Source organism: Dunckerocampus dactyliophorus, chromosome 16 (genome assembly GCF_027744805.1).
Source record: "Dunckerocampus dactyliophorus isolate RoL2022-P2 chromosome 16, RoL_Ddac_1.1, whole genome shotgun sequence".
Taxonomy (NCBI): Eukaryota; Metazoa; Chordata; class Actinopteri; order Syngnathiformes; family Syngnathidae; genus Dunckerocampus; species Dunckerocampus dactyliophorus.
The window spans coordinates 11743657-11769598 of NC_072834.1; the positions used below are offsets into that span (position 1 = coordinate 11743657).

At 40.4% G+C, this 25942-nt stretch overlaps 1 protein-coding gene across 7 annotated transcripts in view; it reads left to right on the forward strand.

Moving 5' to 3' along the window:
- Positions 1-9519: 9519 nt before the first annotated feature.
- The window catches only part of gria3a (glutamate receptor, ionotropic, AMPA 3a), a 107516-nt gene continuing 91093 nt past the window's right edge, over positions 9520-25942 (forward strand). For 6 of the 7 annotated variants that reach the window (XR_008566420.1, XR_008566419.1, XM_054755705.1 and 3 more), the window contains exons 1-2: positions 9573-9914; positions 11803-11961. Coding sequence is in view for 5 of the 7 variants with exons in the window: in XM_054755705.1 (XP_054611680.1) it covers positions 9833-9914; positions 11803-11961 (241 nt within the window). In the remaining 2 variants the exon portion in view is untranslated. Of the gene's footprint in view, positions 9915-11802; positions 11962-25942 lie in introns of all 7 variants that reach the window. The other variant, XM_054755702.1, reaches the window with a different exon arrangement.

The window sequence follows — 25942 nt, forward strand, 5'->3', positions numbered from 1 at the left end:
TCGAGAGGAGCAGGGAAATAAATGTTCCCAGTTGCTGTTCCAATAACTCCGCCTGCGACTCCTTCTTCCTGGCACCACAATGCCCTCTTTTTGTTTTGTTTTTAAAAAATTCATTATAACATTCTTAACTACAAATGTACAAATAAGTTAACCGCTGTAATATGAATACAGTGGTGCCTCGTTAACCCTCACCTGACTCAAACCAAAATGGACTCAAACCAAAGCAAATGTTTCTCTTAGCCAACACTAAATCCAATTAATCCGTTCCAGACACCCACAAATGTTAACACAAAACACATTTTATAGACAATAATTATAGTTTTACATGGAGAAGATGATGCAACAATAATCACAAATGACAAACAAATGGACAATGGAACATTAAACATCACCTTTACCTAGTTTTGTTTGGGGGCAAAAAAAACACTCACTATACTAACAAAAATGACACAAAATAAACACATTATTCTGCTGCAACCACAATTTACAAAAATGTAAAAAAATATATCAAACTAAATATCAACGTTCTAGAACCAACAAACATGTACCTTGCCGTTTAATATAGAAAATTAAAAACGACAACAAACAACAATAAAAACCCATAGAGTGTTCCCTTGGTTCACCTTTCGCGGATTCGCTGTTTAGCGGATTTTTTAGTACTGGGCCTGGCCCTTTAAGTAGAATTGCATTGTGGGAAGTCGAGTGTCTATCTCTTCCCTCTCGTCTGTCTGCACCGCCCATTTCTGCGTCCTGATTGGCTGTAGACCATTGTCAATCAATCTCCTTCGTCCTGCTCTGTTTCCTGTGTCATCGCTAGCTTGCTTGCTTGCTAGCTTTCTAGCTTGCTTGCTTGCTAGCTTGTAAATGAATCTTCGGTTCGTGTGCAGCAGTTTGTTTTAACAAGGATCCAAAAACGCAGCAGTACTGTGGAACGGCGCCAGGATGAAAAGGCACGGCCACAGGAGCGAAATATGCGTGAGTGGCTTAATCATTTCTTGTGTTGATCATTAAGGTTGATCATTCTAATTCAAACGAAGATGTGACCTTTTTTTGAGAGTGTTTTAACAAGAGAAATGGGAGAAAATGTTATTACCTGTCTAAGAAAAGTTTATAAAGTGTATGGTTAGGGGTTTTACAGCCTTAAAACATATATAATCATTGTAAAAAAAAAAAAAAAAAAAAAGAAGTCGGCAACTTTGCAGATTTCACTGATTTCGAGCATTTTTAAAACTATTTCTGATTGAGTTTTCGTCAAACGAAAAGGCGAAGAATATCAAAGTGTCACCCGCCTTATTATATTATTTATATTATGTGAGTTTCATACATTTCAGTGCCCTCCTGTCTTTGCATTCTTTGAATTTTTTAATAATTTATTTAAACCTTATTTTATTTCATACAGTGAAAAAAAAAACAAAAACGATTATTGTCTTTTCTTCACTGTTTGATTTGTTTACCATACATTTATTTTCCAAGACATGGTTACTAGATTTCTCACAGTATTCGGCTTGGCCTAGTATTGAAAAAGTTATGACCCGCCACCAGCAGGCCTGTATTATACGTCAAGCTCCATGTTTAATTCCTTCTCCTTCTGTGTCATGCTTTGCCGAAAGTCCCTAAAGTCACGTCCTCCTGAGACCAGTCCTCATTCAAGTCTGACACAGCCAGACAGCCTCTGGAAAATGATCCAAATGACTTCCTCTCCACGTTACAGCTGTTTCTCAATATGTTCACACACATCCATTTGTTCAAATTGCCCATGCTTTGCTGTCTTAATCATCTCTCCATCTGGTCCTCGTCTTTCCCGAGGTGTTTCGGGGTTAGAGGTCAAAGCAAAAACTTTGCGTGCTTTTGCGTGATGACACTTTGATTGAGTAAATCACGGGTGTCAACCAGGACCAGCGGTGCGTGCCTTATTGGAGAAGCACGGCGAGGTCGTCGTGCTTCACGGTGGCAGGCCACGCTACAGGCAAGGGGAGTGGCCATGGCGGAGCTCTGGGAGATAGACAGCCAAATATATCTATACGTAGATGCACGCAATCGTGGGGGCATTGTTCCAAAATTATTTACTGTACTGGACGGGGGGGAGGTCAGAAGCGAACAGTAGCAGTTCGCTGCAGATGCTTACAGGAAGCATGAATGAGCAGAAAAAAAACAATCTGTCCATTTTCTATACTGCTAGTCCTCTTTAATGTCTAAGCGTGAGCCGGAGCCTACCCCAGCTGACTTGGGGTGAGAGGTGGCGTACATCCTGGACTGGTTGCCAGTCAAACGCAGGGCACATATACACTGTAACACTACTGTTGCGGCCATAACCCGGGACAAGCTAAGAGGGCTTTAATAATGAAGGTTTTCCATGCCATAGGAAGGAATCCTACTTTGTGGAAATTCACTTATCACGGTCGGGTCTGGAGCCAATTAACTGCTAGAGCGCTGCATAAAGAGTGCCGTATGTTATTTGCAAAATGGTAAATGCCATATTTTTTAATGAAATCTGAAAGCCTACCCTTCAATCACATCTCGAGCATAAGAAGTGTAAAACTCTTTCTTCAAATGCTTGTGGGCCTAAATGTAAGGTTTATTTTCAGTTGACTGAAAACTGACCAAAAGAGACACGTTTTCATCTCGATGAAGTGATTTGTCGTGTCTGCTGTCGTGTCACATCCAAACTTTTGATCCAAGCGTAGAAGTTTGTCGCTTCCTCTCAGCAATACCCCTTAAACTCAGCCTGAAAGTCTCTTTTGCACAAAAATACTTCCGTAAACTGCATTGTGACAGTTTTAGCAAGTGCATATGAGGATAAGATAAGCTGCAGATGTTAAAACAAGCCATTAAATAAGATGTGTGATAGTGGAGTTAATTGAAAAGCAATAAAGTGAGGGCTTGTAATTTCAGACGAGGCGCATCGAGGGGCTCGGTCTGAAACTTTACAGTGAGCCGTAACTACAGGACGGAGATTGGAAGAGGAAAGATGTCATGGTGGACTTTGATATCGCTCAATTCACTCTTTGTTTTAATATAACCTTTCTGGGGTGCAAAGTAGAATACCGTTCACATTCATGTAAAACGCTCTCCTGCGGTGCTGCCCATTAATTTTAATATTCTACTTCATTATTGATACTCGTTAATTAGTATTCCTCCGGGTTGTCTGCTCTTTTTATTGCCTTCGTGCAGGTTGTGAAATAACAGCAACGTAAGCTTCATAGTTATCTGCTGAGCATCTAGTATTAAACACTCTATCCACATTTTAGCCCCCCGCCCCCATCTCTCAAACTCTAACAATGGATAATGGCGTGAGATGTGTGCAATGTGCTGTTTGTTTTTTAAGACACTGTTTACAACTGGATTTCTCATCTTTAATTAGCCAGTGCCAGGCTTCATTTATGTTATCTGCCCGCGGAGAATGAGGCGGCGCATGCATGAAAGCAGCCATGCAGTGCGTCCCGGCAGGCTTTGGCCCTAATGTCATCTTAAATTTTGAAATGCAGAGCCTCCACGACACGCGTTGCACAGCCAATTTCACACTTTGCAACGCACGAATAGGACACGGCGACCGTTCCTCAATGACTTTCTTAAAACCTTATTATTTACAGCTTTTAATGAGAACGTGCATCATCAGGGACGCCTACAGTTTGATGGCGTGCAGGTTTACATCACAACCACAACAATAAACAATTCATTCATTACCTCTCTTTTGTCATGTACAGTGTACGTACCGAGGTATGGTTTCCCTATCACATGTACAGTGTCTCACAAAAGTGAGTACACGCCTCACATTTCACGAACCATTTTTATTATAACCTCTCAAGGTACAATACCACAGAAATTAAATACTCATATCCTTTAGAGTAGTCATTGTACAGCTTGTATAGCAGCCAGTATTGTTGAAATAGCTGGCAATAAAAGTGAGTACCAAGATATGTGGATGGATTGTGTCTTGCGGAGTCGCGGTCAGGGGCTGCATGAGTGACATGCCACAGGGGAGCAGTGGTTCATTGACGGAAGCGGCACGTCTTAAGCCATTCTGAAGCAGGGCATGATTCCCTCCCGGTGATGTCCTCATGGAGGCGTGGAAAAGGATTCCAGTAACAACCTGTGCAGCTCCTGTCAATGCCATGCCCAAGAGGATTAAGGCAGTGCTACATAACAATGGTGCTCACAGTAAATAGTCAGACTTTGGACACAGTTGGCACATGCTCACTGTAAGATTTACTCACTTATGTTGACAGATATTAAAATAATAATGGTTAGGGCTCAGAGGACAGTAAATCTATACTGCTATGCAAGGTGTATGTACACTGACTACTCTAATTACTATCCAAGTATCATTTGTACTGTATAGTATTGTCCCATGAGGAGATCAAATATTATGGTTGCTGAAAAGTAAGCTTATTAACCCAAATGCCGAATTCACTCACTGTGCAACCAAAAATAACACATTTGGAACACACAATGTAACCGGACCACACAGAAATACACACTAATATACCTGCATGCTAATACTGTCAGAAGTAATCCCTCGTTTATCACGGTTAATTGGTTCCAGATATGGTCGTGATAAGTGAATTTCCACCAAGTAGGATTCCTTATTTATAAATGGAATATTTTCGTAGGTAGAGAATGGCCTTCTAAATGCGTTTTTAAAAATATTATTAGAGCCCTCTAGACACTAAATTACACCCCTGAAATTACACAACATCGATGAGTAACTGCACCATTTTTGTTAGTCACCTGAAAAATTGGTTTAGGCTCGCTTGATGCCAGTGTTTCCAGGAGGCTAGTGGGAATGTTGGACTCTTGTCCATTTTTGTAAACTTCCTTTGCCATCCATCCCCAAATGTTCTCAATTGGATTTATATCAGGGGACTTCAGGGGAACACGCAGGATGGTCCAAAAGAGTGACTTTCCTCTGGAGGAAGTCCTTGGTCAGGTGGGCATTGTGAACTGCCGCATTGCTACATAGTCTGGTGCCGTCTGACGCCCCTGCACAACCTGAAGCCTTTGTTTCATGAAAAGAAAAAGCACCCCAGATCATAATGGCACCGCCTCCACTGTGCCATGTGGAAAATGTCTTAGATGGGATCTCCTTGCCATGCCAGTAACGTTGGAAGCCATCAGGACCATCAAGGTTACTTTTTTCTCATCAGAGAATAAAACGTTTTTCCATCTTTCAATGTCCCATGTTTGGTGCTCTCATGCAAATTTTGTGGTGTTGAAGGAGACAAGGCCTTGAAGACCTTTTTTTCTTTTGAAAAGCCTTCTCTCGCAGATGCTGTCTGACAGTTATTAGTCTGCACTCGGCACCAGTAACAACCTTTATTTGGGCCGAGCATCGTCCCATGTCTTGACGGACAGCCAATCAAATCCCCCTGCTCGGGGGTGGTGACATTTTTTTGGGGGTCTACCACTTGACTTTTTTGTTCTATAACCCTCAGGATCTTTGAAGAAGTTTCAAATGACTGTTTTACTGCGACCAACCAAGTCTTGCTTATGCAGCTCAACAATCCGACCGCGTTCAAAGAGAGAAACGTTTTTGCCTTTGCCATCAAGAGATCATGACAGCGTTAATACCTGACAGAAAATGACATTGAATACACATTTTTGCCAAGAGTTTTGGCTTTTAAAGGCTGTGGTCTTTAACTTTTGATCAGCTGAACAGCAAATTTCACTCTAATGCTTGTTTGCTTACTCAAAATGTTTTTTGTCTCTCTCCCATTTCTTCTTTATTTTGTCTCTCTCCCATTTCTTCTTTTTGCATTTTGAATGTCTATGCAAAATGCAATCACAATGCAAAATGTTAATTTTTTCTTACAATTTTGATCAGGGGTGTTCCAGTATTTAACCCGCAACGCATGCTGGGAAGCCCAGGTGTACACTCCAACAGGAAGTTACCCATAATAAATAAATACTAGTATTATTTTGCATGTGTATATTAGTGTGTGCAGTAGGCGTTTGGGTTGATGACCACCTGTTTGTTTGTTTTGTATGAGTGATGGGGTGGAACGATTAGTTTTAATAACGATTCCATTCGTATCATGATTCGTGGTTGCCGATACGATTTAAGGACGATATTGGTTCATTTAGAACGATATGATCTGAAGCAATTCAGTAACTCTGAATCGATTCAGTAACTTTTTAGGCAAAAATTCAACCAGTGTGACTGTGAAATAAGTACCTGGATACTGGACAGTGCAGGTGAAGTTTCCTAGATTCCCGTTGTTTTTTGTAAGGGAATCAGGTATAAATGATTGATAATGCTGACATACTTAAGAATAAATGATCAATGAGTGAGTAGAAATTGTTAGAAATACAATACAAAATCAGGATGAACAGAGGGTGGTATAGCTTGCCATGATTAATTATTTACTTTAAATAGTGCACTCCAAACCTGCACTTCCCAAAAATTAGGGACATTATGAAAATTCCTCAGCAAAGAATATGGTATGGTATCTTTTAGGTGTTTCTCACCTGTACGGGCTGACGGCAGCAGGGGCTGTTTTTGTGCTGATAATTCTCCTGGTCAGAGTTTGAAAAAAACGGTGCAGCAACTAGCAGGACTGCACAAATGAAAGAAGTTTTGCAGCGCACATATAAGTTTTGACTTGGACACACCGTGCTGGATGATGACGTCACTAAGCATCACTGCTGCTGAACCTTAAAGTACCGTCTGGAGGCGTACAAAACGTCCTTACTTTGCATATTGTCCCCTTAAATGTCACTTAAAAGGAGTTTCAAATAAGTACAGATGAGTTAAATATGAATACTGAATGAAGTGAATCAAAAGAAGAAGAAGCGAATCGACTGTACTTCACATGTCCACGACAACTCCCATGACCACCACATACTCGGAAGACGATGACGTCACAGACAGGCAGACTGAATCGAGTAACGTTTAACGTCTTCATCAGTAAAAGTGCTAAAAAAACACACATCCATATAAAGCCTGCCGTGCTTAAATCCAATGCTTTATTTGCTAGTATCGATTCAGGATCGATTGTTGACCTTTTAAGCGATGTTCGATAAATGGAAACTTGCCGAACACAGATCGATGTAGTTGGATCATAGGAATATAAATCGATGCATCGATGTAGTGGATGAATCGTTACACCCCTAATGAGTAAGGGAATGGCGTTACACATAGTAGCGCCTAGACACAGCATAGCCGAGGCCTGATTAGTGTGTGAAAATTAGACATTTTTAAGGATGTGTCAATTACTCAATTGGTGTTAGAAGGTAGCCCCCGTAAATAGCGGGGATCTTCTGTATTTCCATGTCATCAATTTGACCTATCAATTTTAATTGTAAGTACAAAATCAGCTGTCCTTTTGTTGACTTCATTATTGTAAGTGACTGATGAGTGGGATGGTAACTGTGTGTGTGTTTTCTGTTAAGTGTGCTACATGTAACACTGGATCTGTCTGTATTTAGGCCACTCCACTCCCTCGGGCTTACAACTTGTGTAATTCTGTGGGTTATAACAAGCAGCGCTATATATACATAAAACAAGGTTAAGTTGACAGGATATGTCGGGTGACTATTGACAAGTGGTCCACCAGGATTCATTTGGTTGCTGTTTTATTTAAACAATGGGGGGAAAATTCCCAACAACTATTGAAAACATTGCTTATTTTTATGTTCCCAATATTCAGTTCATGGCTCATCGTCATCATCATCATCATCATCATCATCATGAGCTGCTTGGAGGAATGCCACCAGCAGCATCTTCTTGCTATTAAATGTGCCCACCATATGGCCGCCTCTTCATGACAACCATATTTTATTAACTCTATACAAAGTTGTTGAACATTTACGCTCCCTGCCAACAGAGAGGTTGTGTGTGGAGATTTATTTGCTGCACTAGTTCTCTGCAGACAGCTCGGTCCCTCTGGTGCACACGTTGAAAAGCAATTTAATTAACAAGGCCCTGTTTTAGTCAAGTGGAACCATAATGCATAAATACTAGTGGGGAATTTTGTTGTGTTGGATGCCAAGCAATGAAGTGACATTTCAGTCAATAACTACAGACTGAGCCTGTTCTGCTGTGCTCGTGTTTCAGACTGAAAAGGCTACAAAGATTTCTATACACACACATACACACACACAGTGAAATGCCCGGTCTATCAAACCACACTGTGGGTATAATGGATTTTGTAGTACTCCACTAATCTAATGGAATGTGCGGTAAAGTGAGTAAGCAATAAATGCATAAAGCGCTCTGAATGGCTTTAAATAAAGCCCAAAAGTGTGTATCTTTAACCAACAACCAAATCTCTGTAAACTTAAAGCACATCACGCAGATGCATGAATGGGCTCTCATGGAGGAACTATACAGTAATAAAGGTGCGTTGTAAAAGACAAATAATGCAATAACTGTTGGTAGGCTTTTATAATTTGGAGTGTGTGTTACAACTTAAGCTAAGCTAAACCAGGAAACTGGATACTATAGCGCAGTGGTTCCCGCTGTGGTTTCACAGTCCCGTATTGGATCTGAAGTCATGCACCCCTACCCCTGCACATGCAAACATAAACCAGTATCTGCCAGCACACAATGAAACAATTATTTCTCACTGTTTATATATTTAATTAATTATTCGATTTTTTTTTTTCTTCTGGAAAGCTCAGAAAACACGCCAATTAGTCACCAAGTAAGAAGACCGGCTCTCATTGAACACGCAATATACATGACATCGTCATGATTAAACACTCTTAAAGCACAATATAATCATCAATCTTATTTATTTGATCATATCATGTACACAGAACAATGAATAACTTCAACAGCAACAGCGGAAGAACTCCCTGCTTTGTCTCCTTTCTTCTGCACTGTACTCCCTGCGCTGTGCAAGCGCTGTCTTTTTGGTCTTAAATTAATTTATTACCAAATATGTGTATTGTGTAAAATTAATTATTAATGTAAAAAAATACATGATATGAAATGGTTATTATTTAAATGGATTTATTAAACCTCAGTGAGCAGCTACAAATATATATTATAATGTTATATTATAAATAAAATACAAAAACAAAATAGGTCAAATCTCTTTATGCTAATTTCTCACGAACGAATCGGCTCTACGAGCACCACAGTGTGTGTTTAACCCCGCCCGTCCCCATGCTCAGTGTGGACACAGAGACTCTGCCACACATCTTGACCACCGACATTCACCTCTAACGAAAAAAAAGAAGAGGAAAAGAGTAATCAGCTCCCAATTGACTCCCTACGACGCGAGCTGGCTCCTGTCGTTCACTTCAAGGGCCGGCTGTTAGAGCTGATTCTTTCGCGACCGACACATCGCTAGTTCAAGCGCACTGCGTAACTCTCATGAATGAACACAAAGGTAAAAATATGTTTCCTGTAGTACTGTTTGACTGAGAAGAGGGCGCTACAAGAGTGGCCAAAAGCACCCCTGGGAAACACATTTCCCTCATGGAGGCATGTGTGCTCATTGGGTAAAGTGTGCAATCATACCAGCTAAAGCAACACACACACACACACACTGCAGTAACTGGCTGGCAACACAAGTTTGATACCCTCCTCCTCCCTCTCTCTCTAACTGTCTCTCGCTCTCTTTCAGTGGTCCATTTGCGCGCTCCTCAACCACAGCAAAGGAGCGCCGCGTCTCCTCTCTTCCCACCTCTAGCAGCACCTCCATCATTGCAAACAAAACGCCGTCTTTTGCGTTTACAAGCATTGCAGGGCGCACACTCGCAGTCAGTGTGTGTGCGCACAGAAGCCCCCCCCCACGCATCTTGTGGATTTCTTTCCCGACCACTCCGCGTACATGGTGCGCTGTGCTCCACCTCACCAGGAGTTCGTTTCACTTCTCAGAGAAAAATGTGGCTGGCCGTAGTGACGACAGTTTTGTTGTGTTGGTGTGGAGTCTCCAAGGCTGGCTTTCCAAACCAAATCAACATTGGTAAGTTGACTGAGATGCAGCCTTTATGCACACAGCTGAAATAGGACCCTGCGTCAAACTCCATTGATTAGGTTTGCATAATTCATCACCAAGTTCACTTCAGCGTGAGCTTTCGCTTGGTTTATAACTAGGAATCATATTTCTCTTGGAAATTACATCGAAATGCTGATAGATTATGTCGTAAAGCTTCAACGAGTAAAATGAGTTTTAAACATAACAACATATCATAGCAATACCAGGCGGCTGTGAGCACAGATTACATTGGATTGGATGACATGATCAAGTGTCTGTCTATACCATTACATCACTGCTTACCGTTTACAATCTCAAGCCGAGTCTTCATCAACCTGTGAGTCAGTGAAACTTGAGTCTTTTTCAAGCACTAGTCAACCAGTGAAACCAGTGAAACTCTAGTCACCCATGAGTCAGGTTTTTGTTGAGTACTCGTGAGTCAGTAGAACTCGAGTCTTCTTCAACATATGAGTCAGTTAGACTCGAGTCTTTGCTGAGCACTCGTGAGTTATTGAAAACTGAGTCTTCATCAAACTGTGAGTCAGTGAAACTCGAGTCTTCATCAACCTGTGAGTCTGTGAAACTTGAGTCTTTGTCGAGCACTAGTCAACCAGTGAAACTCTAGTCTTCGTCGAGCACCCATGAGTCAGTGAAACTCGAGTCTTCGTCAACCCGAGAGTCAGTGAAACTCAGGTCTTTGTCAAGTACTCGTGAGTCAGTATAACTCGAGTCCTCTTCAACATATGAGTCAGTTATACTCGAGTCTTTGTCGAGCACTTGTGAGTTATTGAAAACTGAGTCTTCATCGAGAACCTGTGAGTCACTGAAACTAGAATCTTCACGGGGCACCCGTGAGTCCTTGAAACTCTTGTCTTCTTCAACCTGTGAGTCTGTGAAACTCGAGTGTTCGTCAAGCACAGGTAGGTCAGTGAAACTTGAGTCTTCATCAAACTGTGAGTTAGTGAAACTCGAGTCTTCATCAACCTGTGAATCTGTGAAACTTGAATCTTTGTCGAGCACTGGTCAAGCAGTGAAACTCTAGTCTTCGTCGAGCACCCATGAGTCAGTGAAACACGAGTCTTCGTCAACCCGTGAGTCAGTGAAACTCAGGTCTTCGTCGAGTGCTCGTGAGTCAGTAAAACTCGAGCAGTCTTTAACATATGAGTCAGTCATACTTGAGTCTTTGCCGAGCACTCGTGTGTTATTGAAAACTGAGTCTTCATCGAGAACCTGTGAGTCACTGAAACTAGAATCTTCATTGAGCACCCGTGAGTCATTGAAACTCTTGTCTTCTTCAACCTGTGAGTCTGTGAAACTCTCGTGTTTGTCAAGCACAAGTGAGTCAGTGAAACTTGAGTCTTCATCAAACTGTGAGTTAGTGAAACTCGAGTCTTCATCAGCCTGAGAGTCTGTGAAACTTTAGTCTTTGTCAAGCACCGGTGGTCGGTGAAACTCGAGTCCTCCTCAACCTGAGCACCAGTGAAACTCGAGTCTTTGTCAAGCACCCGTTAGTCAGTGAAACACAAGTCGTCGACGACCCGTGAGTTAGTGAAACTGGAGTTTTTGTCAACCTGTGAGTCAGTGAAACTCGAGTTGCTGAGTGAGTGAATCCTTCGTTTTGTTGAGGCCGTGATGCAGGAAAGGGAAAGAAGTTCCTGTTAGTCCCGATTCAGTAAAAGGCTCACAGGTTTTGAACGACTTGCTCATGGCTCACACATCCCTAATAACAGCTAAATATTGCACAATTAGGGCATAACACCTGTCAGAATGTATGTGAAGGTAGTAGTGTTCAAAATAACATGCAATTATAAGACATTTGGACTTGTATGCTGCCAAGTGTCATTTGCATCAAGTTGGCACTGTTCCTTGTTTGTAGGTGGACTCTTCATGCGCTCCACAGTCCAGGAGCACAGCGCCTTCAGGTTTGCAGTGCAGCTGTACAACACCAACCAGAACGTGACGGAGAAACCCTTCCACCTCAACTACAATGTTGACAACCTGGAGTCCTCCAACAGCTTCTCTGTCACACATGCCTGTGAGTAGTCATGCATTGAATGATTGGTAAGGCGCCTTTTGCCTACTGATGGAGGTGAAAATGTCATTTTTCGTGTGGTTTTAAGTGGTCAGATGCTTGGAAGTTGATGCAATTCATATAGCTGATGGAAATGGTGGTACAGTGAGATTTATTGGTGTTCCTGAAGGCACACACTTTGCCCTTTAGTGCTAATTCTTGGACTGTTTGTACCTGAATGTATGCTTCCAAGTTGGAAAAGCTTTGTTTTCGGTGATTGCATTCCCAAATTGCATTTTACATTGGGATGAATAAACCTAAATTCCATATGTTTTATAGCTGGAGTCTTTACAATGCGCAACTTTCATGGACTCCCACCAAGACTTGCCAGATGTCCACACAATCTTCTAGTCGTGTAGTCCAAAATCACCAGCTGGATGATGGTGCATGATGGGCGGTAATTTGGAAAATTCTGTGAGTCTCTAAAGTAATTAAATAATTCCACTGAAAGCAATGTGCTTCACTTAGTCGACTATGGTCAAGAGTGGTCATAAAACAAAAGTGTTGACCGAAGACTTACCAGCCACAAAAATAGGTACCTAGTGGCAATGTCAAAATTCCATCCATGCAGTCCATTTTAAAACAAGTGTCAAATATTTTGGTTAATACTGGATAGGGCCAGAAAATTAGAAACCCCATCTTTTACCTGTGGTCAAACCTGAAGTTGCGATATGTTATATTTTCTATCCCTGTAAACAGACAAGAATATTGATAATGTTTGCACATAAACTCAGACCTCCTCTCACTGCATACAGTGTAAACAGTGTATACAAAACACTAAACAAGATTTGTGCTCTTGCATTTACTTACTATTTGCAGTTGCCTGGTGACAAGCATTTTGTACACACCAGGCGTGTCCAAAGTGCGGCCTTAGGGCTACTGTTTGTTTATTGGCTCTCTGCATACGCTAAAAATAAAGTGAATTAATTATCATTGAGATATATTCTTAGATATTTCACTAATTTGCTTTGTCACGTATAACACCAAGCATATATTGCCCTACAATGGATTGGTTTTAACATCTTTAATGTGCAAACTGTATCAAATGGCCCCGTCCCATATCCTTCAGTATTTCTGCGAGCGGTCCTCTGTGGAAAAAGTGGTACGTTTTTGGCTTCTTTGTCGTCCTCCGTTTGAAACACTTTCTTAAGTTTAGAATAAGTAACTTGGAGAGGCTAACCAGTTAGCTTGGTAGCTTGTTATGGTAGCGGCGGCTGTCTGTTATGTCCCTGCAGAGATCCCGTAGCCTTCTAAACAAAGAATAAAAGGATCGTAAAAGTGACTATTGGGGTGTTATTCCATGTCTAAATGGCTCAAATGATGTTAATACTCTGAATTTAGAAAGTCATAAACAGGTTTTCAATGCTGTAACTATAAAAATGTTCACTTTATTAATAATGAATCCTATTTCGCGGAAATTCATTTATTGCGGTCGGGTCTGGACCTGAACCAATTAACCGCTGTGTCGGAAGTGCACACACAGCTCTCAATGACATGACAGTAAAGGCTTGCGAGGGAATTTATTAGCGTTATTATGTATTAGCGATTTATTAGCGTTTGTGCTTGAACTGCTGTGTTTGGCAAGGATGACAGAATAAAAGTATGTCTCTGTGAAAGAGTGTTTGGAAGTGAAATATAAGCCTGACGGCACTACAGTATAAGGTGCGCAATTCTAGTTGTGTAAACTACTGCCTGTTCTTGAACACTCTCATTTTTGTAATTTGTCCATATTTATTTTTCTAACACCCTGTTTTCATTTCAGTTAGTTGTTTGGTGTTTTTGCAAACCTTTATTTGTAATGTCACAATTATATTTTGTGAGATTATTTGCTTGAAGAGAATGATATGTGTGTGATGGACAGTTTACCTTACCAATTTCAACTTGTTGTACATTGTGTTTGTTTTTTATACATTGAGGCCCATTTTGTGTTGAACTGTACCACGAAATTATCCAGTCTTATGTTGATAGATGTATTAAAAACTTTAAAATGATCATTCAAAGATACACTTATTGTAGATAAAAACGTCTTTCCATCAGCGATTAATTATTAGTTAACTATGGACAAAATGCGATTAATTACGATTCAATATTTCAATCAACTGACAGCCCTACTTTTAACTTGGCAAGGCCGAGCCACATTAAGTTTCCTGTTAGTGATTATGATTGACTGCAGTTGGTAGTTTCTTTTTGGCGGGTTTGACAGAACTTATTGGATGAGCCAACACTCAGAAAAATGGGAAAGTCATCAATAAAAATTCAAGAAGCAGAATTGTCTTGAGTATGTAAACTCCTGACCACAACAGTATTTACTGTATACAACCTATTGCTGCCACACAAAAGGTCCACAGTGCATTTGTTATTTTTTCTGCACCAGCTATAAATCACACTAAGGCAAGTCTGCCATTTTACGTCATGCGTCTGCGACATTCTCGAGAGACTTATTGACACGTTGTTGTTGCTGTTGACACATGGCCAGACCATGCAAGTTTGCATTGTAATGCCTCGCAAACACATGTCCGAGTGACAGCCTTGCACTGTCAGCTGTTTATTAAATACACTGCAGCTGCTGGGAGGTCACTTATTTGCTCAAGGGCACTCGGGCAGTTGCTGCTACGGTTTAGATGAATATTGTGCACGTCTCATGCGAACATGTTAAATCCCACCATTTTTGTATTTGTATCTTTTATGTATGAATGACAATTGAATGTAGCTACTGTGCCACATTGTAATGGAATATAATGATGCAGTATGTTGTACTCTGAACCTGCACACGCCTGGAAAAAGTATTACTGAAATTGAGTTTTTGCATCCCACATGTATTGTATGTCTATTTTCTTACTTAATCCGAACATCTCTATTTCCCTTTCTCACACTTAATATTTACAAATGAAGTGTGATAAAGTTGCAACACAATGCATTTCCGCTGTGTACCTCGGTTTTTGTTAGGGGTGTCCCGATACAACCTGTTCACTTCCGATTCGATTCAGATATTGCAACCTTGAATGTTAGCGATATTGATACTTGTTTAGTAGCATGGAATGTTAGAAAAGCAAGTGATTTTACTCAAACAGAGAATCATAGTAATCAACAGGAGGTGTGAGAAAAACTGACCCATTTACTTCTTGATGGATCTGCTGTATAGTTTTATCAACAACAGGCTTAATATAGCGAGGCTTGACATGCTCAACGGAGCGTTTAAACCCGACATCACTCACCACCGTCAGGGGCTGGCTCTTTTCTGTTATGGCCAAATACTTTTTGCCGTCCCATGGGGTTTTCTCACTCTTTGCAAATGTGTCAAACAGTTTCAGGAAGCCGTGGTGTTGCGAAAACCCTCCTTCAAGTGCATGATGAGGTTGGTCGTATTAAACCTCCCTGGTTCTATGCCACCATGGGAATTTGGCACTCAGCTGCAATGTCTTTTTCAGACTTCGACGAAAACCAAAGCCACACAGCTGACATCACTCCGACTCTTTGCTAAACTCGATAGCACACGCTGCTGTTGTGCTCACGTTGTCCCGATCCTTGTGACTGGTTGGCTTTGTTGTTGTATTTTTTTTCGTTTTCACTGTCATTTCCTGTTTGGTGCTCTTATTTTGTAATTTGTGTTTCCTTGTTTTGCACCATAGGCAGCGACTTTACTTTCCTTTGTGAATGCAGTGAACACACCTGATACTGATTGCTAATCAGTTACTATTTAGTTCAGCTTGGCGTTTCAGCTAGTTGTTGGATCATTGCATGTGTTGGTTGGAAGTTGGTTTGTTCTGAGCTTATTCCACCTGTTTCCACCTTTGTATTTTTGGTGCTCTGTTTTTTTCTCTTTACCTGCACTCACCTCTGTCTCTGCATCTTGGGGTCACACAACCTACCAAGACATAACACACATGGGTTCTGCATGCCGAATAGAAGGGCTTCTGCTGGATAGAAGTGCTGGTGTGGAGTCTGGAATGGACTGCTTGTATTGGAGTGCCAATATTGGAAATTTTAGATGCAGGCCAATATAATCCGATACTGCTTTTTTGGGCTCATATTGAACAGATTTCAGATAGCAATATTGGATCGGGACACCACTAGTTTTTGTACACCCCGATTTTATTATGTTTTTTGTCGGAAATTTTCCTCAGAATTTTGCCTACACTATCCCAGTTTTTGTGCAGCATTGCACATAACAAACTAGTATGTTTGCCCTGTACTGTGTAGTTTTGCAGAACCAAACACCCAACAAAGAACCCTGACTCACTGTCCATGTATTTTTTTTCTTGAGTACGACTACTAAACAACCCACCATGGGGCCAAAAAAAGTTGTGAGTGACAGCAATTTGATGAAGAAGGTGAAAAACACTATTGAATTCAATCTCGCCAGGATGTACGGGATGTCTGCATCAACAATAAGTTCCATCCAGTCATCATTTATCATTATTTTGCATTGTTTGTAAAACTTTTTTTTGTTCATATTTTTGGGTGTGTTTGGAACAGATTAGATTGACATGATTTCCGATGGGAAAAGTTTCCTTGGTTTTTGTACGTTTCAGTTTTTGGCTTCTTAAGCGTAGAAGAAATAAATTCGAGGCTAACTGGTTAGCTTGCTAGCTAGCGGACGTCTCAAGTCCCTGCAGTTGCGCAATGTGTTGTAAACAAAGAATAATAGGAGTGTAAAGGTGAATATAGGATAGGGATTGACGCATATGCGTTTTCCAGGGCCGATATCGATTATTAGCAGTTAAGGAGGCTGGTAACCGATATTTGGAGCCAATATTCATTTGCAGTAAAAGTGTAAAAAATTGGCGTTAAAAATGTTGAATAATACAAACACTTAACTTCGATTAACTGCCTCAAGCATGTTTATTTAACCAAACAGAAAAAGAGCATGGCGTTCCTAGACTCAGAAGCATCTCTTAGAAGTTGAATAAAAACTTCAATAAATAGCTCCCTGTAATGATTCCACAGTAAATAACGTAACATTTATATATAACTTATCTAAGCTAACCAGCCTCCACCTTGGCATGCTTCCCTCCAATGAAACCATACTATTACTATCACGGACTGTTTGGCTGTTTCGGATTGGCTCTGCCACTAACACGTGCTGTGGCTTGCTTAACCAATCAGATGGCGCCGTGGGTGGAGCAATGCTGGAGACAGAAGTGGCAGGAGAGAGGCGCGACTGCATCCGAGCCAAAATAACCCAGTTGTAAATTGATTTCTTGATATCGGCCCGTTGGCTTGAAATTGGCCAATGCCGATATACGTCAAAATTCCAAATATCAGCCCTAATAATCGGCCCAGCCAACAACAGGTCGACCACTACTGTAGACGTGTTACTTTGTGTCTACAGGGCTCTAATAATGTTAAAAACATTAGAACGTCATAAACAGGTTTTCTATGTTATATGAAAATATTCCATTGTTAACATTGAATCCTATATTTCGAAAATTAATTTAGCGCAGTCGGGTCTGGAACCATTTACGGTAACCGCTATAAACGAAGGATGACTGTAGAAAGGAAAACCAAGGTGCCACTGTACGTACTTTGACGCATTTTCCTCCTGCGAGGCATGTAGCATCCATTTCAAGTGAGAAAGTAGGAGGCTGGTCATTTTCATTCCTTAGTGGAAAATTCGCCAACCTGATTCTATTTGTTGGCAAGCTTAAGGTTTTTCCGCCTATTGATGAAAATATTGACAAGCCAATCAGGAGGATTACTGTAGTAACGCTGAAAAAAGGAAACGCAAGCTAAACAAGACAGTTTCTCCATTTATGAAGACAACTAAAACTAAATATAAAAGTAAATATTTCCTACTTTAGTCATGTGGGTTGCATAACATCCTGCCAGCCCGTTGGGTGCTTCTGCAGCAAGTGAAAGTGCTGATTATTTTGACACATTTCTATTCTGCCGAGAGTGATAGGTTAGTCATTCCTGAGCGTTTGCCATGGTTGAAAAAACACGTGCCAAGACGACTGAGATGTTAAATCTGTTAATTTCTTCGTCTCATCTGCAAAACTTGACTAAAAACAAATGAATTAGAGGTGTCGTGATGTGCTGTGATGCGGAGTGGAATAAAGATGGCTGCTGTCCTCTGGCTGGTCACTAGATAATGACTATATACAAATCCCTCCTGGCAAACGTCTCTTATTGGCATTTTGATCAATACATGGAGGGCTGCAGTCCAGCACTTTGCTGTGTGTGTTTGTGTGTGGGTCCAGTTTGTTCCCCTGTATGGAAGAATCAATTCCCCCCATGGTCATAGGCACAGCATTTTCATTGTGATACCAGCATCGTTAAAAAGACAAATCTGAAGTGGCAATATATAATAGAATATAGAAACCTGTCACTAATACCTGATTGGACTGATCCCAACAGAGAGACCTTATGAATCTGTTTGTGGCTGCAGGGAGACTGCAGTGTGGTATCAATATAACGCTTTACATAAAAGTAGGGCGGCTTGTGTAGATAAACACGAAGTCACAAATCATGGTGGGAAGAATGTGATAAGCGGGATCTTATTAAATGTGCGTGTAGGATTGTATTTTTGGATGCGGAGACAGTTTTTATGTTTTTTACTATATTAAGTGTACATGAAAAGCAGTGTCACTCCTGTGCTAACAGTGACTTAAAGCGCTTTGGCCATTTACCATTTACTGCAAACTTCTTTAATTACCGAAATAGTTTGTTCTTTAAAACAGGTGTCAAATTTTGGGCACCCAATTTTCAAAAAAATCATTAAACTTTGAACAATTCTGTTAATTACTCTTCAACCATAATGAAGTGCAGTTCATCCGCAGAACAATCAATACTCCAAAATCACTTAGAAACACACATTTTTTTCTATAAAACAAATCATTTTTAATTTAATTTAAGAGGGCTCGTAAAAAATCCCAAGAAAATCCCAGAAATGTTCCATGGTAATCAGGAAAGAAGTTGAATCCATTTTCAAAACCACAACGACGACAAAACGCAAATGTTGAATAAAAAGCACGTTGCCTATGATCCCACTCACACACCTACAATAAAAGAACATTCTCTCAATCCTTTCGGGTCTTAACACAGACTCATCTCTATCTTTTGCGGTACTGTTGATTTATAGATGGACTTTACACTACGTTTACTCAGTGGCGGTTCCAGTTATGGGTCACATGGGCAATTGCCCAAGGCGGCATTCTCTAAGGCAGGGGTCACAAACGTTTTTCCTTGTGAGAGCTACTTTTACAAAATGAAAATGGCCAAGAGATACTCATTTTTGTATTTACATTTATTTTCAGAGCTTATTTTAAACCCAAACAAAGCGAATATGCTTGTTTTACCAGAACATTAACAAAATGCTGGTGTCCACAACTCACATTTTGTATTTCAGAATGCATTTCTTTCTACTGTTCTTTCATTATTAACTGAAAACCTGAATGAAAAGAGGGGCTTGCGGGCACCTCATGTGGTCGTGGGGGCCTACCTGGTGCCCACAGGCACCACGTTGGTGACCCCTGCTCTAAGGGGACGCAGCAAGGATCCATCCATCCATCCATCCATTTTCTATGCCGCTTGTCCTCACTAGGGTTGCGGGGGTATGCTGGAGCTTAGCGCAGCCAGGACGAGTAGGGAGAAAGTGTTCATACTGATTTGTGCCAAGCGCTCATTTGCTCATGGGCACCCTCTACAGGAGGGTTACGGGTTACGGGAGGGGGATAAGTTAATCGCTGGGCCTAAGCCTTGAGTTAATTAGAAGTAAAAAGTAAATTGCTTAAAAATAAAATAAAGTTCATCGCGGTTAATTGGTTCCAGACTCGACCGCGATAAGTACATTTCTGCAAAGTAGAATTGGAATGGAATATTTGGAATATTTTCATAATTATGAAAAAATAAATACAAAAAAATATTGAAAAAATCTTGAATTGTGCAAATATATTAATAAGTAACTAAATGAAATAGTATTAAATAACTTATCAGCTAACTGCAGTTCATTTGTTTCCTCTATGTAGGCTAATTATTATGTAAATAATATGCAAATGCAAATTAAGGGGCACTTGTGAAAGACTTTCACACAGGGTGACGCAGTGTGGCCTCAATAGATTTATTTGAATTCCCATATATATGTACGTACATACCGTCACCTAAATCTTATAAGAAGTGGCGCTGGAAGTTCCAGAATGATTTTTAACTTAGGCTAAACCCAGTCCTGTTTATACTGTCCCTTCGCCTCAGCGATCATGATTTACTTTCTCTTTGCCAGCATTAAAATAATTGGATTGATCAATACTCTGAGAGTCCAAGGAACTAAGGAGAATTGTATGACGAGTGCTCCAATAAAACAGTTTCACCTTCCTGGAATTGTGCAACTCCACTGATAAAGACTCAAAGCTCATTGGACACCAGATGATGCATCAACCCCTGCTATAGTTTTCCCATAGGTTAGCCTCATCACATGTCACGTTAGCGCAGATAATGATCTCTCCTCTGCTATGAGTCAACTGTTGTGCTGCTGCAAAGACAAATGGCTAGTGTTACTAACAGTGTGTATAGGCAGTGGACCATCCAATGAATGCAACACCACGCCTGATCCCATCCTCTGTCTCATTTTCTGCCCCTGTTCTGTGGTAAATAGATTCAGACATGTAAGTCTTTGCGATACGTTTTTTTTTTTTTTGTCGCAGGCTGCTATAAGCGGCATATAAAACGATTGCATGGAAGGCTGTTAATGCTGGGCTCTCTCAGCAGTCACAGTACAATCACATAATCGCAAGGCATGGAATGAACAGACAGTCTGCACTGCAGCACTGTACAAGCGCATCCTGGAGATCCTAAAATTATATTCAATAGCGTGCATCCTCCACTTCACGCTCACTCGTAGATATTTGGCTCATCTGGATTTGCAAGCCCTTGAACAGCGAGGGAGGAGAGTCATACCCAAAAGCATGTCCTACTATAACCACGCTTGGTTAAAAATATCTAAGATACTGCAGCCAACAGTCCTGTCAGCTTGAATGACCTGCCCCAAGATGGCAAGCGCTCTTCCTTAAAGTGTTTTCATTGATTGCAAACATGTTCATGTGTATTTTGCTTATTATATCGAGGAAAAGGCTTCTTGAGACGTCATCTGTACTTCTGTGTAGAAGGTGTCGGACGTTTCGCTCCTCATCCGAAGAGCTTCGTCAGCAAACTAATAAGTGCTGGTAGCTTAGGCCTTAAATATAGTAAGAGTGGGCGGAATTGGTGTGCCAACACCCTCCTCCTATTGGTTCGTTACACTAAGCCTGGGCGGAGCAGTGGTATAATCCTATCCTGAGGATAGGATAGGATAGGATAGGATCCTCGATGGACAACTCCTGTACGACTGAGAGCCTACACAGACGCTTTGCTTATTATATTCATCTGAAAACAAATTTGTGCTGTTGGTTATTCAGTTTTCCAACATTCTATAATATATTAGTCCCTCGTTTATCGCGGTTAATTGTTAAAGTTTTACACTTCTTATGCTCGAGATGTGGTTGAAGGGTACACTTTCAGATTTCATATACAAATATGGCGTTTACCATTTTGCAATAACACACTTTAGTTAATGGGCTTCAGACCCGACTGTGATAAGTGAATTAACGCAAAGTAGGATGCCTTATTTATAAATGGTAATGGTTGAATTTATTTGAACATGCATGCAAGTTACATTGGAATACATCACATATTACAATTCACACTTCCACATGTGCAAATGGAGTAGGAAGAAGCTAAGCTTATTTAATCCTACCCCCCATCAGTTGCAATGCATTTGTTCACTTCCTGTATTCCAAATACACTCTCTTCTGGTTGAATACGTAGGAAAATAATAAGGTAATGTAATAATGTGGTGAAATAGTAGTCAAATATCTTATTATATTATATTATCTTATAATTGATATTATAATAAATAATATGTATGGAACTGACATAACAGAACATACAGTAGTTTGATCATGACTCATCCATGACTCGCCCATGACAAGAAAACTTGTTTACAACCTTCTAAATAAGTTTTTTTTAAACATGATTAGAGCCCTCCAGACATTAAATAACACCCCTAAAGTCACCTTTACACTCATACGTGTATTACCCAATATAGTAGACATAATAAGTATAAATAAGACATAAATAAAACTCGTGCTCGTGTGTGTTGCTATAAATGTGTTCCCTAGTAGAGGAGACTGAGTGGCGACAACAGTAGATTTCGATTAGGGGTTATTGTGCCTGTTGTGAGATATTTCAAACCTGCAATAAAATCCTGTTGTTTGGGCGATAAAAGCTGGCATTTGTGTGCCTCCCTAAATATTACAGTAACATTACTGACACCTAATGACCAGTGTAGAACGCTACATATAATCAAGTACTTTGAATATTTGTATTTTAGTTCATTTAGCCATGTTTATGCTTGAAAATGGTTAATTTAGGCAAAAAATGCATAACATTTACTTAAATATGCATAAGGTTTGACTACAAATAGGCCAAACTCAACCAGGAAACAGCATGATTTATTAATTAATATTTTTTTGAAAAAACTGTGATAGAGTGAAGCCGCGAAATTCAAACCGCGATGTGGCGAGGGAGAACTGTATATACTGTACATTGAGTGAGTGTAGAGATACGGTCTGATGTTGTGTGTTGTTGTTGGCCAGGCTGACATGCATGGGTCATCACACCGCTGAAAAAGTCCCTCCGAATCCAAGCTTTTTTCACAGAGAAATTCACCGAGAAATCAAAGTAACATTTGATAAAGCCAAACCTCAGGTTTCGTAGTCCCCCAGATTTCGTACAATTTGGCTTTTGTCAAAAATTTTTTGCTTATATTCTGCCTCGGTTTTCATACATTGCCTCGATTTTTGTATAATATTGCATGTGACTAACTAGCCCGTTTGCCCTGCACTGTATCATTCCGGGAAAATCGAGTGCCCAAACAAAGCACCCTACGTGTTGCTGACTGACTGTCCGTGCATTTCTTTATTGAGTGCGACTGCTAATTAACCCACCGTGGGGCCAAAGAAAGAACTTTGATCAAGAAGGTGAAAAACGCTATTGAATTTGATATTGCCAGGAGTACGGGAAGCCACATCAACAATAAGTTGCATCCATTCTTCATTTATAACTATTTTGTATTGTTTTCTGCATGTAAAACTACCATTATTATCTGTAAAATGTATTGTTTGTTAATTTATTTGGGTGTCAGGAACAAATTAATTGGATTTACATTATTCCCTATGGGAAAAATTGGCTTGGTTTTTGTGAGTTTACGATTTATGTACCTTAATGAGCAAATGAACAACAAAAACCGAGTACTGTTACTGTATTTTTAATCCTGTAAATGGGCTAAAACCATGTAGATATGCTAAGAAGTTATATATGCATTTTTTAATTGTCTTCTTGATGGCTTTTCCCATCAAGGGTTGCCACAGCGATTCATTCGTGTGAGTGACATGGCTTAGTTTTTACGCCAAATGCCCTACCAGATGCAAACCTCCCATTTGTCCCGGCTTGGGAATGGCGCTGGACGTCTCCAATGGCTGGGTGTTGGGGCCCTGGCCGGGAATTTAACCCGCGTCGTATACTGTACACGAAAGACAGAAGTGTGCGCCATTATACCACCAGAGCAAGAAGTCAAAAACCAGTCAAAAGTTTGGCCACACTTTCTCATGCAATAGTATGAGGGAGTGTATGTGTAGTATATTTAAGAATGCCTGTTATTACTAGTCTTAAGAGTATTAACCGCTTTTTCATGTTACATTACGCAATTATGCTCTTTTGTCAACTTTTGCTGCTGTTTTGTTTAATTTTCTTTTTAGAATAAGTTGTAGGTCAATAACAAAACAATCTGCTTGACACGCTTTGGACACCTCTACTCTGAATTAAACAATAAATGGCTTTAACTGCAGGAGTATCAGTTGTGTGATGACACAGTTACCTCTACGTGTAAAAAAGATATTTTAAAGTATTTAATCAGCTTGCCGAAGCACCCTCACTATGTGTGAGCTCGCTGCCACTGTGTGGTCCAGCCATAATGTTGTAAAATGTATCTTGCTATTCAACCAAATGGGTTTGGAGGCACTGGAGATGTGCTCATCTTTCAATCTTTCAATGTGCTCACACGTCAGTGCAACAGCAGAGCGACAGTGATGACTCGTGACAAGGCAGACGACAGTGACGCTGCGGCACATTGTTGCGGAAACACTCAGAAAGAGAGCCTCTTATTCCTGCAAATACTACCTGAAATGATTCAAGGACACACAAGGATGCTATTAGACTCGTGACTCATTCTTTAAATGTGGACAAATGTACATATCTTTATTGCAGATTCGATGAGTTGAAAGAAAAAAGAAATGACCTGGAGTGCTTTTTTGTTTGGTTTTGTAACGTGACGAATGAAAAGGGACTGTGTGCAACTCACTCAAAATAACATTTTTTGAGACCAAAAAGTACACCACCACCGTGTTACAAATGGTGGTTTAAAAGTACAGATTATACAAAAAAAATTAAGCATGCACCTGATTGATTGGTGCCGATTTCCTTATTTCTGGGGCATCTGCAATCAGCCGATCCTTACATACGAAATCGATCTTATCCACCGATCTTATCTACCTCTGCGAAGGTCTGAAAGTCAGCTACTGTCTCCTTTTCGCTCTGGCAGACTGACAGCTAGCATTCCAGCTGAGGCTAAAGATAAATCTAGCTGGAGCAAAGAGCCAGGCAGCGGCCGCTGTTAAAGCTTATGACTAGTGAAAAGAGCAAAGCTACTACAAAGAAAATTATGGAGTTCATGGCATTGGATGACCAGCCGTTTTCGGTCGCTATCCACAAATGCTCAAATCAGTTCTGCAGTGTGACCTGTTGTGCAAGTGTTGTTTGGTTTTACAATCTGAAAAATGAAAGACTAAAGAAACTGATATAATTTATTAGTCTGGACAGAACATTTCGAAACATTTCATTTGCAGTCATCCCTCGATTATTGCGGTTAATTGGTTCCAGACTTGACCATAAGAAGTGAATTTCTGCTAATATTTTCGTAGTTAGATAGACTAGTAGTTTATGTCTTTCTAAATATGATTTGTATCATTATTAGAGCCTTGCAGAAATGAAATAACACCCCTATAGTCACCTTTACACTCCTGTTATTAATTTTTTACACCACATTGCTAATGTGCAGGCTATAGGATCACTACAGGGACACAAGTGGTGTGTGCTAACTAGTTAGCCTCCAATTTAGTTATTCTTAACTTCAAGGGTGCCTGACATGATTGATCCACTTTGCTTAAATATGTTATATATTGTTTATAAATCTGTTCTACATTGTTAAATGTTTGAAAGCGAACGGTAAATGTGCAAAAATCACATTTATAGTTCATGCCGCCACCCCTGACAAGCTAGCTCTAGCTGTTCAGCCTCATTTTGGGAAGTGACGCGATCGGATTACTATCACTCAGCTGCACAAACAAAGCGGTGTACGAGACAGAGGATGTTTACAGTGATTATAGCAAAGATTTGAGCGATGTGTCAATAGTTTTCGCGGAGGAAACAAGGGAGAAACATTTGGAGATGAAATAGAGAACTTGCAGAACATGGACTTAAGCCTTAAGACATGGAGATGAAGATTGGTTGCCTTCAAAACACAGAATGGTCAGTGAAAATTACTCTGGAGTAAGAGACGATCATTTATTAATTGATTAATTTTCGAAAAACCGGGATAGAGTGAGGGAGCGATGTTCGAACCGCGATGTAGCGAGGGACGACGGTATTTTTGAGAGAACTACCTCATGTGCAGTTCAAACAAGTTTGTATTGTGTCAAGGATATTGTTCAGTGTTTTTCAACAAAATAAGATTGGAACATTGAAGGTGTTTGCTGTCAGTTATTTAAAAAACAACAACAAAAAAAACGGTATCGGCCAAAATCGGAATCAGCAGGTCAGCTTTTTAAAAATCGGTCATCAGCCAAAGAGTTACCAG